We start from the raw sequence: 14,445 nt of genomic DNA on the forward strand, positions 1-14,445 counted from the left end.
ACCTGTTTACTCTCATCCTATGCCAATGTTGTTTTATGTTCCCATTTTCTCATCATCCCAACACCCTCCCCAGATTTTGCCCCTCACCTACACACCTGGTACGATTTACAGCAGTCAAGTAATAACCCACACATTTTTGGGGTGTGGAAGGAAATGGAGCTCTTGAGAATAAACAACATTGGGAGAATAGGCAAACAGACAATGTCAGAGGTCAGGATTGAACCCAGGTTGCTGGAGGTGTGAGACTGCAGATCTACAAGCTGATGCACAGTGCCACCCCAATGATGTCCCAATCAATTGACCTGGACCACAGGGTTCCCAATCTTACTTGATGCCATGGACAAATACCATTAATCAAGGGGTCTGTGGACCCCTGGCCTACACCAGGTTTGATATCGGGCCTCTTAAAGAGGAATAATTGGATTGGCAACTGAAAATTGGGTCAAATACATAAGTTTCAAGACATCATGGGAAGACTAGAAGATGGATTTCCCATTCATGGTTCAATCCACTAAGGTAGGGATGAATGTAAACACCACAGCGTAGAAAGTGCAATCGTGCCTTTACTTCCTCAGGAGGTTGAGGAAACTTGGCACATCCCCCTTTCACCCTCACCAATTTTTATAGCTGGGCCACCTGGATACATCATGGCTTTGTTTGACAACTGCTCAGCCCAAGGCCACAAGAAACTACAGAATGTGGTAGACACACTTTACACTCCAGGCTTCTCTTCTCACTCACCCAGTAAAGCAGCCAACATAATCGAAGATTCCACCATCCCGGATTATCACTGTTCTCCCCTGTCTCACTGGGCAGAAGTTGCAAAATCCTGAAAGAATGCACCACCAGGCTCCAGAACAATTTCTGTCCTACTGTTATAAGGCTACTGAGCGGTTCCCTTATACAATAAGATAGTTAGAGGAGTCGGCATGAGACTCTGCAGACGCGATAGAGTCACTTGGATGGTACGTTGCCTCCCAGGTGTCAGGGTCAAGGAGAAAAGTAAACAGTCATAAATCTTGGTACATATTGACACCCATGACATGAGTAGGAAAACAAAGAGGTCCTGGGGAGCTAGGTAGAAAGCTGAAAAGCAGGACCTACTGGGTAGTAATCTCTATATTGCTGTCTGTACCATGTAACAGTGAGGGTAGGAATTGGATGATTTGTCAGATGACTGTGTGGCTGAGGAACTGGTGCATGGAGCAGGGTTTCAGATTCCTGGACCACTGGGATCACTTCTGGGGAAGGTATGACTTGCATAAAAGGGTCAGGTTACACCTGAACCTGAGGGTGACTAATATCCTTGATGGCAGGCTTTCTTGGACTGCTGGGGAGGGTTTAAACTAATTTGGAAGGGGGATGGGAAACTAAGTGATTGGGCTGAGGATGGGGCAGTTGGTTTCCAAGCAGAGGTAGTGTGTAGTGGGGCTGTCAGGATGATAGGGCAAAATTGCTGTCAAAGAAATGAGTTGCAGTGTAGGAGATGAACAAAATCGAAAAGAATGCTGAATACAGGGCTGAAAGGGTTATATTTCAAAGCATGTAGTATACAAAATAAGGTAGATTATCTTGTAGCACAGTTAGAGATTGACAGGTATGACATTCTGGGCTATCTGATATATGGCTGAAAGAAGATTATAGCTGGGAGCTTAACATCCAAGGATACCAATTGTATTCAAAGGACAGGCAGGTAGGCAGAAGGGGGCAGTGGGGTATGGCTCCTCTGTTAATAGAAAGGGCAATCAAATCCTTAGAAAGAGGTAACAGAGGATTGGAAGATATAGCATCGCGGGTAGAATTAAGGAACTGCACAGATCAGAAGACCCTCATGGGAGTTAAATACAGACCTCCAAACCACAGTCAGGATGTGGGCTGCAAATTATGATGGGAGATAGATAATGCATGTCAACCGATAATCATGGGGGATTTCAATATGCAGGTGGATAGGAAAAACCAGATTGGTGCTGATCTTGGATCCCAAGAGAGAATTTGTAGAATGCACACAAGATAGCTTTTTAGAGCAGCTTGTGATTGAGCCCATGAGGGGATCAGCTGTTCTGGATTAGGTGTTGTGCAATGAACCAGAATTGATTAGTGATCTTAAGGTCAAGGAACCTTTAGAATCATAATATGATAGAATTATAATGTGATCATAATATGATAGAATTCACCCTGCAATCTGAGAGGGAGAAGCTAAAGTCAAATGTATCAGTATAAAGGTGGAGTTAAGGGAATTACAGAGGATTGAGAGAGGAGCTGGTCTTTGGAGGGGGACTCTAGAAGGGATAATGGAAGGGCAGCAGTGGCTGGAGTTTTGGAAGCAATTCAAAAGGCACAGGATATATTACAAGGAAGTGGTATTCTAAAGGCAGAACGATGACATGGAAAGTTAAAGCCAACATAAAAGCAAATGAGAGGGCATATAATAAAGCAAAAATTATTGGGGAAATAGAGGATTGGAAGATCTTAAAATCCAACAGAAGGCAACTTAAAAAGTCATTAAGAGAGAAGAGATGGAATAAGTGGTAAGCCAGCCAAACATATTAAAGACGAAGCAAAACGTTCTTTGCGATAGATAAAGAGAAATCAAGAGGTGAGAGTAGATATTGGACCACTTGAAAATGATGCTAGAGAGATAGTAATGGAGGACAAGGAAATGGCCAACAAACTGAATAAGTATTTTGCCTCTGTCTTCACTGAGGAGGAGACTAGTAGTATGCCAGCTGTTTGAGAGTGTTAAGGGGCAGAAGTGAATGCAGTTGCCAATTACTCAGGAACTGAAAGGTCTGAAGGTAGATTAGTCACCTAGACCAGATGGACTACACACCAGGGTTCTGAAAAAGATGGCTGAAGGCATTAGTAATGATTTTTCAAAGAATGAATAATTTCTGACATGGTTCCAAAGGATTGGAAAATTGCAAATGTCACTCCACACTTCAGAAAGGGAGAGAGACAGAAGAAAAGAAAGAATAGGCCAGCTAATCTGACCTCAGTGGTTGGGAAGATGTTGGAATTGATTGTTATGGATGAGGTCTTGGGGGACTTGGAGGCACATGATTAAAAAGGCTGAAGTCAGCATGGTTTTCATAAGGGAAAATCTTGCCCAATACAAACTATTGGAATTCTTTGAAGAAATAATCAGCAGGATAGACAAAGGAGAATCGGTTGATGTTGTGTACTTGGATTTTCAGAAGGCCTTTGACAAGGTGCCACACATGAGGATGCCTAACAAGCTAAGAGCCCATGATATTACAGGAAACTTACCAGCATGGTTAAAGCATTGGCTGATTGGCAGGAAGCAAAGAGTGGGAATAAAGGGAGCTTTTTGTGGTTGGCTCCCAGTGATTAGTGATGTTCCACAGAAGTCTGTGCTGGGACTGCTTCTTTTACGTTATGTATTAATGATTTGTTTGATGGAAATTGATAGCTTTTTGGCCAAGATTGCAGATGATATGAAGGTAGGTGGAGGGGCAAATAATGTTGAGGAAGCAGGGAGGCTACAGCAGGATTTAGGAGGATGGACAAAGAAATGGCAGATGGATTACAGTGTTGGGAAGTGTATGGTCATGCAGTTTGGTAGAAGAAATAAAAGCATTGACTATTTTCTAATTGAAGGGTACATTCAAAAATCTGAGGTGCATAGGGACTTGGAAGTCCTTGTGTAGAATTCCCTAAAGGTTACTTTTCAGGTTGAATCAGTGGCGAGGAAGGTAAATGCAATGTTAGCATTAATTTTGAGTGGACTAGAATATAAAAGCAAAGACGTAATGTTCAGGTTTTATAAGGCACTTGAAGTATTGTGAGCAGTTTCGGGCTCCTTATCTAAGAAAGGATGTGCTGACATTGGGGAGGGTTTGGAGGAGCTTGACAAGAACGATTCCCACAATGAAAGGGTCACCATATGAGGAGCAATTGATGGCTCAGGGCCTGTACACACCTGAATTCAGAAGAATGAGATGGAATCTCATTGAAGCCTATCTAATGTTGAAAGGCCTCAACAGAGTGGATGGTTCCAATGGTGGGGGGAGTCTAGGACCTGAGGGCACCGCCTCTAAATAGAGGGACGTCCATTTAAAATGGAGATAAGGAGGTAATTCTTTAGCCAGAGAGCTGTGAATCTGTGTAATTCCTTGCCATAGGTGGGTGTGGAGGCAAAATCATTGGGCATATTTAAGGCAGAGATTGATAGGTTCTTGATTAGTCAGGGCAAGAAGAATTACAGGAAGAAGGCAGGAGATTGGAGCTGAGAGGGAAACAGATTAGCAATGATGAAATGTCGGAGCAGACTCAAATGGGCCAAATGTCCAAATTCTGCTCCTGTGTGGAATGGTTTTAAGATGGACTCTTGACCTCACAGTCTATCTCTGTTTGGCCTTGAACCCTATTGTCTCTATAACTTTATACTTTATTCTGTATTCCTTTTTCCCCTTTGTATACCTCAATACTTTGGAACAGAGATGAGGAGGAATTTCTTCAGCAAGAAGGTAATGAATCTGTGGAATTCATTGCCACAGACAGCTGTGGAGGCCAAGTTACTGAGTATATTTAAAGTGGAGGCTAGTAGGCTCTTGATTAGTAAGGGCATCAAAAGTTACGGTGAGAAGGCAGGAGAATGATATTGAGAGGGAAAGTAAAATCAGCCATGATGGAATGGCAGAGCAGACTCTCTAGGCTGAATGGCCTAATTTTGTTCCGATGGCTTCTGCAGTTGCAATGAAATGATCAGTACCTAGCTACATGTGACGATAATGGAGAAGCCGGGAAGCCTAGTCATTAGCACAACGCTTTACAGAACCAGGGACCGGGGTTCGATTCCCGCTGCTGCTTGTCAGAGATTTGTATGTTCTCCTGTGACCACGTGGGTTTCCTCCAGGTTCTCCGGTTTCCTCCCACAGTCCGAAGATGTACTGGTTGGCAGGTCGAATGGTTATTGTAAATTGTCCTGTGATTAGGCCCAAGATTAAATCAAAGGATTGCTGGCCAGCGTGGCTCAAAGGACCAGAAGGGCCAAATCCGCACTGGATCCCAGTAAGTAAATAAATAAAATTTAGGTCCTCATGGAACAATTGGCTAGTGTGGAGGTGGAGAGCTGAGGGAATGAGTTCCCCAGGGTTATTAGCTCTTCGGATATAGCAGACATTCAGGTCTCCTTCACCAATCACAGGCACTGGAAGAGTGTTTATGACTACAAACTTGAGGAATGACATTAAATTAACAGCGACACAGTGGCTAAGCGCCTTTCATTGTCCAGTCCAATCAGCAGTCTGTGCTGAGGGAGTTTATTAGACTGAGGCAGCTGTACTGGTACAAATGGCCATCTGGCCCTTGGGCTGTCATAGGGATTTTGTCCAGGATTCCAGTGAGTCTTGCTTTGCACATTAGATCTTTGTCAACATTTACTGCTTGTAGCATTGGAGTTCCAGGCTGCCAGTGTCTAATCTGTTTCATGGCAACGTACTGGGATAAATAATCTGAGGATCAGAGTGAGGAAATCCCCTGATATTTTACTGATGGGAATGGTCTTGGGAAACCATGGCAGCAATTTCTTATCAACCAAGACTTGAGAGTTTGAGAGTGATTATATTTTCTGTTCACATGATAGTGAGAGTAATTTACAAAGATGCTTTCAGGACTAGAGAACCTGAGTTATAGGGAAAAATTGAATAGGTTAGGATTTTAATCCCTGGAGTATAGGAAAAGGCGGGGACATGTGATGGAAGTATACAAAATTATGAGACATATAAATAGGCTAAATGTAACCAGGTTTTCTTTCCATTGAAGTTGGGTGAGACTTGAACTACTGCAGAGGTCAGAGGTTAAGGGTGAAAGAAGAAATATTGAACAGGCACCTGAGGGGAACTTCTTCACTCAGAGGGTAGTGAGAGTGCGGAATGAGCTGCCAGTGGAAGTGGTGGATGTGGGGTTGATTTCAACATGTAAGAGAAATTTGAATAGGCACACGGATGAAAGACAGAAGGAGGGCTATGGTGTCGGTGCAGGTCGATGGGGATGAAGCAGAGTGATAGCTTGGCATGGACTAGATGGACTAAAGGGCCTGTTTCTGTGCTGGTGTGCTGTATGAATCTAGTCGGGAGTGTACACTTCAGGAAGGGAGAGAAAGCTGTACTGATTGTGCATTTGTATGTGCCATATGGACAAGACTTTAGGACCTCATTCTAGTTGGATTACTATTGACACATGTACTGAAGTACAGTGGAAGAACTTTGCTTTGCTTGTCATCCATGCAGATGATTTCATCACATCCGTACAAGCAAGAACACGGGACTACATGGGTTGAGGCAGGAGGTCTTCTCAGAAAGTTACACATTCCCATTGGAATATTCCTTAAAGCAGGGGAACAGGTCCTTCAGCCCTAGGTGTCTGTGCTGACCAGTAAGCATTCATTTACAATAATCCTATTTCATTTTTCCGATATTTCTATTTTACTTTGGTCAAACCGCATGTCCTCGGGGTGTAGAGGAAACCAGAGACCTGGGTTTAACCCACACATGGCCACAGGGAGATACAAGGTGCCGGAATCTGGAGCAACAAGCAATCTGCTGAAGGAATACTGTGGGATGAGCTTCATCCCTGGGAAGAAAGGAACTGTTGACGCTTCAGGTCGGAACCCTCCTTAGGATCGATCACAGGGAGAACGTGCAAACTCCACACAGTCAGAACTGAACCTGGATTACTGGAGAAGAGAGGCGGCCACTCTACTAGCTGCATCAGTGTACCGGCCACTGTTGTTCCTCCGCTCCGAGCCAATCCCAGAGCACTTCCACACTCGTGGCTCTGAGATATCCGGGTTCAAGTCCTGACCTTGAGCACTGTCTGTGTGGAGTTTGCACGTTCTTACTGTGACAGCATGGGGGTTTCTCCCAAGTGTTCTGGTTTCCTCCCACATCCCAGAGATGTGCAGGTTGGTAAATGAGCTGCCCATTGAAATTGCCCCAAGTAAGAAGGTGAGAGATAGACTCTGTCAGGAAGGGTGGAGTTAGTGGGAAGTGACAAGAATGACCTAAGTTAGATTAGAACTAATGTAATCAGTCTCAATATGATTTTGCACTCTAGTGTTTACCTGTACAGCATACTTTCAGTAGCTTTTAAATTTTATTCTGCATTGTTATTGTTCTACCTTATTCTAGTTCAATGCACTGTGTAATCATCTTATCTGTATGAACAGGACAGATTACAAGCTTTTCATTGTACCTTGGTCCACGCAACAACAGTAAAAGAATAATAAATAATGAAAATAGCCGACGGTCAGCACAGACCTAATTGGCTGAGGGGCCTGTTTCTGTGCTCTGGGACTTGATATTGACTGACCCATCAACCAAAGCTAAATCTGGCTTCTGATTGGTTACCTTGTATTTATAAATGCTGGGCAAAAAAAAGTCCTTATTTTCAAAGAAGGGTTCTCTAAGAGTCAGAAGTGTCTAAGTGAGCAGCAGAGAGGCTGCACACCTTCTCTGGATTTGGGGTGCACTCCATCCCTCTCTTCTATATTTAAATTCACACATTTTCCAGGCTGCATCACTGTCTGGTAGGAGGGGCTACTGCACAGAAGCTGTAGAAATTTGTAAGTCTAGTCAGCTCCATCTTGGGCACTAGCCTACAAAGTACCCAGGACATCTTCAGGGAGCAGTCTCAGAAAGGCAGCGTCCATTATGAAGGACCACCAGCACCAAGGGCATGCCCTTTTCTCACTGTTACCATCAGGTGGGAGGTACAGAAGCCTGAAGGCACACACCCAGCGATTCAGGAACAGCTTCTTCCCCTCTGCCATCTGATTCCTAAATGGACATTGAAGCTTTGGACACTACCTCACTTTATTTAATATACAGTATTTCTGTTTTTGCACATTTTAAAAAATCTATTCAAAATATGTAATTGATTTACTTGTTTACTTCTGATTATGTTTTATTTTATTTATTATTATTAGTTTTTTCTCTCTCTCTGTTAGATTATGTATTGCATTGAACTGCTGTGGCTTAGTTAACAAATGTCACGTCACATGCCGGTGATAATAATTCTGATTCTGAAATGTCTGACGTACGGATGGATCTTAGGGCGCAAGTGTCTAGGTCCCTGGAAGTATCCACACAAATTGACGGAACGGTAAAGAAGGCACATGGCCTGATTGCCTTCAGTGGCTGAGGCACCTAGTTCAAGATTCAGGAAGTTACGTTGCAGCTTTATAAATCTGTGATCAGGCTGCATGAGAGGTATCCCATTCAATTCAGGTTGTTCCCACCAGAGGGAAGATCTGGAGGCTAGCAGTGGGTTGAGGAGAGCAAGAGCCACAAGGAGAGGCTGAACAAACCTGTGTTTTTTTTTCTGGAGCAGAGAGGCTGAAGGGAGACCTGTTGGAAGATTTAAAATGATGAGGGGCAAAGACAGAGTAGACTGTTAGCAGCTTTATTCCAGGGTCAAAGTGCCTAATACAAGAGGGCATGCATTTAAAGTGAGAGGGGGAAAGTTAAAGGGGGGTATGTGCAGTAGGAGTTTTCACACTCACAGTGGTGGGTGTGTAGAATTTATTGTCAGGTGCCGGATATAATAGAGGCATTTAAGAGACTCTTAACAGCATGTGAACGTACAGAGAATGGAGACATATGAACATTGTATCAGCAGAATGCAATTAAGGATCATTAATTATTCTGACCTAACATGAGGGCCAAAGGGCTTGTCCCTGAGTTGTACATTTCATGTTCTAAATCTGCCCTCCGGATGAGGAAAAATCAGGCAATGTTTTGGTTTGTGGAAACACTGGGCCATTTAGCTCCTTAACTCCATGAATCACTAGGATCAAGGCCGACCCTAATTCAAATATCTGCATTGTTTCCATAACCCTTTTTAAACCATTGATTAGCAAAAATCATTCCACCTCAGAAACAGCATTAACAATGGACCTGGCACCGACTGCTGTTTGCGGAAGAGAGTTCCAAGTTTCTAGTGCACGTCAGTATTCAGATGTAAATCAGAGCTGTTACTTACTTGTGCAGAAAGACAATTTCTACATTCACATCATCCCTGTCTTTGTGCAAGAAGTCCTTTAGAAAGTTGGACACACTCTCCAGGGTGATGTGCCCACACACCACTATGTGCCTGTTGGAATGAAAAGCAGATCAGGTCAACACTTGACGCTGCAGCTAAGGTCAAAATATTTGTTCATTCTTATTAAAGCACCAACTGTGGAGGAAACAAAATGGCGTTCTGACAGAAGGGGAGGGACATCTGTGAGAGGAGAAGCAGAGAAAACACAAAATTGCAACGTACAAAAGAAAGTGAATGCAAATTTACCTCAGAATTCAAATTGGCCACATTCACTTTTTTCTTGGACAGGCCAACATGTGGTCAAAGATTCAGATTAATTTATTTATTAGATACACGTCGAAACATACAGTGAAGTGCCTTGTTTGTGTTAACTACCAACACAACCTAAGGTTGTGTCAGGGTCATGTCACCACACATTCTGGCCCCAATATAGCATGCTCACCATGTTCAGCAGGACACCAGAAGCAGCAGCAACAACAACAATACAACAGCAAAGCAAGGCCATTTCCCATCCTCACACCCTTTCCGTCTGTCTCTCTCTCACACATATGGGCGAGCCATCTCCAGGCCTCTGGCCACCAGTTGTTGGCAGACTCACAGATACCCGGCCTGCAACCTCCAGTCCCTGGCCCATACAGGCAGAGTCACAGATTCACAGACAGGCAATAGAAATGGAAGCAAACACCTCAGATTCACTTCAAATATTGTTTTGAAATAGCAATCCTTACCTCCTGCACATGCAGCTGGACATTTCCCTCATTCTGTAAACCCAATAGCTACTGAGACAACTGGCACCAGAAATTTAAAGACCATAGGCAAACTTGAATATTTGGAAACATTAAACCTTAAAGCTCCATTCGGTGGCTTGGGCTCAATTCATAAGTGTGGAAACATTGTGGACTGAATGAGATGGTGCTACAGCTGAGTGTCATTAAGAGCAGGAGTTGTCATTTGTCTCACCAAGCTTGCTCCAGCAGCAAATTGGTGATCTGATCTTGGTCTTGGCTCTACTTCTCCAATTCCTATTGTCCTTGGTTTTCCTGGAATTCCATCTTGTTCTGCCTCGAGTACCAATTCTCAACTCACCAGTGGGGGAGAAACATACTGCATTTCAATCTTGGCAGGTTCACTCTTATTTCTTAAACTAAGGACACTAGTTCCAGATTCCCTCATGAAGGGAAATATCTTTTCAGCTTCCATCCTTCTCAGCCCCTTCTTACATCAACAAGACACCCCTTCGAAACACCAGACGGTATCAGCTCAAAGTACAGGATGTCTCCAAATCATGAACGCCTCACTTACATCAGGCTGCTTACGAGTGAGCATTGCGGACACCAGTGGAATGGATCTGCTGTCCGATAAGGGTCTGCAAGCATAACTTCGAGTTCACATTTCCGATTTGTAGATCATTTGAGAACCTTGCTGCAACCAGGGGAGAACCTGTACAGGAAACCTCTGCCAGTCCAGCATCGTCAAGATTTGGTATTGATGCAGAAACAGATTTAATGGTCTATTGTACATTACTCCTATTACCACTACACTCAACTTCTGTCAATGCCTGTTACAGAGGTGTATTACTTTATAACCTGCATTGATAGAAGCCAGCTTCTGTTTCCCAGGGCAGCAATGACTAATACCAGGAGAATCTACTGGAAGTGCGTGGAGGAAGGTATTACTGGAGAAATGTCAGAGGTAGGTTTTTTTTTTACACAGAGTGATAAGTGCACTGTCAGGGGTGGTGGTAGAGGCTGATGCATTACGGATATTTAAGAGACTCTTTAAGACTCTAGGTTACGGAGTTACTCCAGGTTCTGTGGATTCTATGACTGATCAGGCTGTGAGATTCTGACATGACATGAAAATAGGTAAGAAAGCATGCTGTGTCAGGGATATCTGGCCGCATGCGAAGGGGATATCGGGATGAGAACGAGGATATCACGCCATATGTGATGCAGACATCGGGCTGCGTACAACAGGAACATTGAGCTGCGTGTGATGAGGATATCATATATCTAGACAGTGAAGCACTATTTAGATAGGTCAGTGATCTGGTGAAAACTTAATGAATGGAGTAACAGAGGAAAATGCAAAATCAAGTTGCTTCAGCTGAAGTAGTCTAAATAGAGAGAGGCTGCAAATGAGAAGACTACAGAGGAACCAAACAATTTCGGCAGTTCAAGCAGCATCTGTAGGGAAAAGAGATTGCTGACGTTTCGGGTCAAGACCCTGCCTCAAGGCTGAGTGTGGAGAGGAAGGAGAGAGGGAGAGGTGAGACAAGGGCCAGAAGGTGATGGAGGACCAACAATAAATGACAGATGATAAGCAGGAGTAGCAGGATCTGGGAATTCCTTATGTGAAACAAGAAAAGTAGGAGTGCAGGAAGTAATGGAAAAACCAAGTGGCAAATAGTCTTTTATGGTAAGGGATTTTAAATATAGAAGATTGTTACTATGGCACCTCTATACCTGGATACCATGCACCATTATTTGAGAAAGGAAATAGTAGCATTCAAGGCAGTCTAGAAAAGATTTATCATGATCCAGAGATAAATTGTCCAATAATAAAAGGCTGAATTATAGACCTGTATTATTTTGGTATTTAGATGAAAGGAGATCTTATTGAAACATCTCGGGTCCAAAGGGGTTACAACACATTAAATGTAGAAATGATTCTGCTTGTGGGGAAGTGTCAAACAGGGGGATACAGTTGCAAGATTCAGTCAGTCATTTTGGAATTGCTTCTCCAGGTGAGCAGTGAATCTTAGAATTCTAGGCCTTCGATGGATGCTGACTCAATGGGGGTATGAAAGGAGGTGGATATATATTTTTTTGAAAGACTTGGGATTGAGGGTCATGGGAACTGGCACAGGAGTTGAGAACCGAGGCAGATCAATCATGATTGAACTGAATGGTGGGATAGGATTGAGGGGCTGAGTGGTCTACTCCTAATACCCTGTAATACTCTCATGTTTGTGTATTGAAGGAGAGACTGCTCTCAGCTCCAGCAGCTAAAGACAAGATGTGCAGTGAACGAGCCCACACTTACTTTCTGCAACCTGCAACTTGCGCTTCCTGCTGTTATTGCCCTGGGAAGTACGATCCAGGCCTTAGCTTGCCTTGGTCAGGGTAAATACAGCCACAGCCACGGCTTCTTACATTCAGACTGGGTAACCCAGAGAGGTGGCCGTGTTGACCCATGATTTACCCCAGACTCTTGCTTTTAACCTGTAAACCGCTCAAGTGCCGCCTAGCCAACAATTTGAACCACAGTGGAGAGTGGAGGAAAGGCTGGCGACACTTGCCTGTGTGCCTTGATTATGTTAAAGTCAGACTGTGAGGGTACAGGATTGTTTGTCGCGGGAAAGCAGCATCCATCATCAAGGACCTCCCACTGTCCAGGCCTTGCCACCGGGAACGAGGTGCAGAAGCCTCAGGACCCACGCCATCAGGTTCAGGAACAGTTCAGATTATGAGGACGCTCAGTCCTCATTTATTGTCATTTAGAAACGCATGCATGCATTAAGAAATGATACAATGTTCCTCCAGAGTGATATCACAAAATAAAAAAGGACAAACCGAGACTCACACTGACAAACCACATAATTATAACATATAGTTACAGCAAGTGCAAAAACAATACCGTAATTCGATAAACGCAGCCCATGGGCGCGGTTTTAAATAAGTCTCAAAGTCCCAATCAACTCCAACGTCCCGATGATATCAGGCGGCAAAAGGGAGAAACTCTCCCTGCCATAAACTTCCAGGCACTGACAATTAATTCCTCGCAAGCACCCAACGACAGCAGACACTGAGTCCGTCCAAAAACTCCGACCAGCCCCTTCGATACAGCCTCCCGGGCGCCTTCTTCTGCCGAGCGCCCTTGACCTAGTCCTGACCCCTGAAACAAGCAAAGCCAAGGTCTTCTCCTCCGGAGATTCCAGACCGCACAGTAACAGTGGCAGCGAAGCGGGCATTTCAGAAGCTTCTCCAGATGTTCCTCCACGCTCTCACGTCTGCCTCCATCAAATCAGGATGGTGCACGGATCCCTACTTAACACGAAACGGATATCCATTCTCCAGAGAGGCCGCATGTGGCCACGTGTTTATTACTCCTCAAGCATCAGGCTCTTGAAACAGAGGGGATAACTTCACACGTCCTATCACTGAACTGTTCCCACAACCTATGGACTCACTTTCAAATACACTTCATCTCATGCTCTTGATATTCTTTACTATCATTATTTGTGTTTTCTCTTTTGTATCTGCACAGTTTGTTGTCTTTTGCACATTGGTTATTTGTCCATCCTGTTGGTTGTAGTTTTCATTGATTCTATTGTGTTTCTTGGATTTTCTAAGTATGCCCGCAAGAAAACAAACCTGATTGAATTTTTTGAGGATGTGACTAAACACATTGATGAAGGTTGAGCAGTAGATGTGGTATATATGCATTTCAGCAAGGCACTTGATAAGGTACCCCATGCAAGGCTTATTGAGAAAGTAAGGAGACATGGGATCCAAGGGGACATTGCTTTGTGGATCCAGAACTGGCTTGCCCACAGAAGGCAAAGAGTGGTTGTAGACTGGTCATATTCTGCATGGAGGTTGGTGACCAGTAATGTGCTTTAGGGATCTATTCTGGAACTCTAACTCTTCGTGATTTTTATAAATGACCTGGATGAGGAAGTGGAGGGATGGGTTAGTAAATTTGCTGATGACACAAAGGATGGGGATGTTGTGGATAGTGTGGAGGGCTGTCAGAGGTTCTAGCGGGACATTGATAGGATGTAAGACTGGGCTGAGAAGTGGCAGATTGAGATCAAACCAGAAGTGTGAGGTGGTTCATTTTGGTAGGCCAAATATGATGGCAGAATGTAGTATTAATGGTAAGACTCTTGGCAGTGGAGAGGATCAAAGGGATCTTGGGATGTGAGTCCATAGGACACTCAAAGCTGCAGTGTAAGTTGACTCTGTGGTTAAGAAGGCATGTGGTGCATTGGTCTTCATCAATTGTGGGATTGAGTTTAAGAGCCGAGAGGTTATGTTGCAGTTATATAGGACCCTGGTCAGACCCCACTTGGAGTACTGTGCTCACTTCTGGTTGCCTCACTACAGGAAGGATGTGGAAACCATAGAAAGAGTGCAGAGGAGATTTACAAGGATGGTGCCTGGATTGGGGAGCATGCCTTATGAGAATAGGTTGAGTGAACTCGGCCTTTTCTCCTTGGAGTGACGGAGGATGAGAGGTGACCTGATAGAGGGGTACAAGATGATGAGAGGCATTGATTGTGTGGATAGTCAGAGGCTTTTTCCCAGGGTTGAGATGGCTAGCATGAGACGACACAGTTTTAAGCTGCTTGGAAGTAGGTACAGAGGAGATGTCGGG

The 14,445-nt window shown here is 44.0% G+C and overlaps 1 protein-coding gene across 6 annotated transcripts in view; it reads right to left on the bottom strand.

The window, feature by feature from the left end:
- kcnma1a (potassium large conductance calcium-activated channel, subfamily M, alpha member 1a) overlaps positions 1–14,445 on the bottom strand; it is a 924,908-nt gene that overhangs the window by 269,433 nt on the left and 641,030 nt on the right. For all 6 annotated transcript variants that reach the window (XM_059946553.1, XM_059946552.1, XM_059946549.1 and 3 more), the window contains one exon: positions 9,004–9,114. In XM_059946553.1, coding sequence (XP_059802536.1) covers positions 9,004–9,114 — 111 coding nt within the window. The remainder of the gene's footprint in view (positions 1–9,003; positions 9,115–14,445) is intronic.

This window comes from Hypanus sabinus, chromosome 21 (genome assembly GCF_030144855.1).
Source record: "Hypanus sabinus isolate sHypSab1 chromosome 21, sHypSab1.hap1, whole genome shotgun sequence".
NCBI lineage: Eukaryota > Metazoa > Chordata > Chondrichthyes > Myliobatiformes > Dasyatidae > Hypanus > Hypanus sabinus.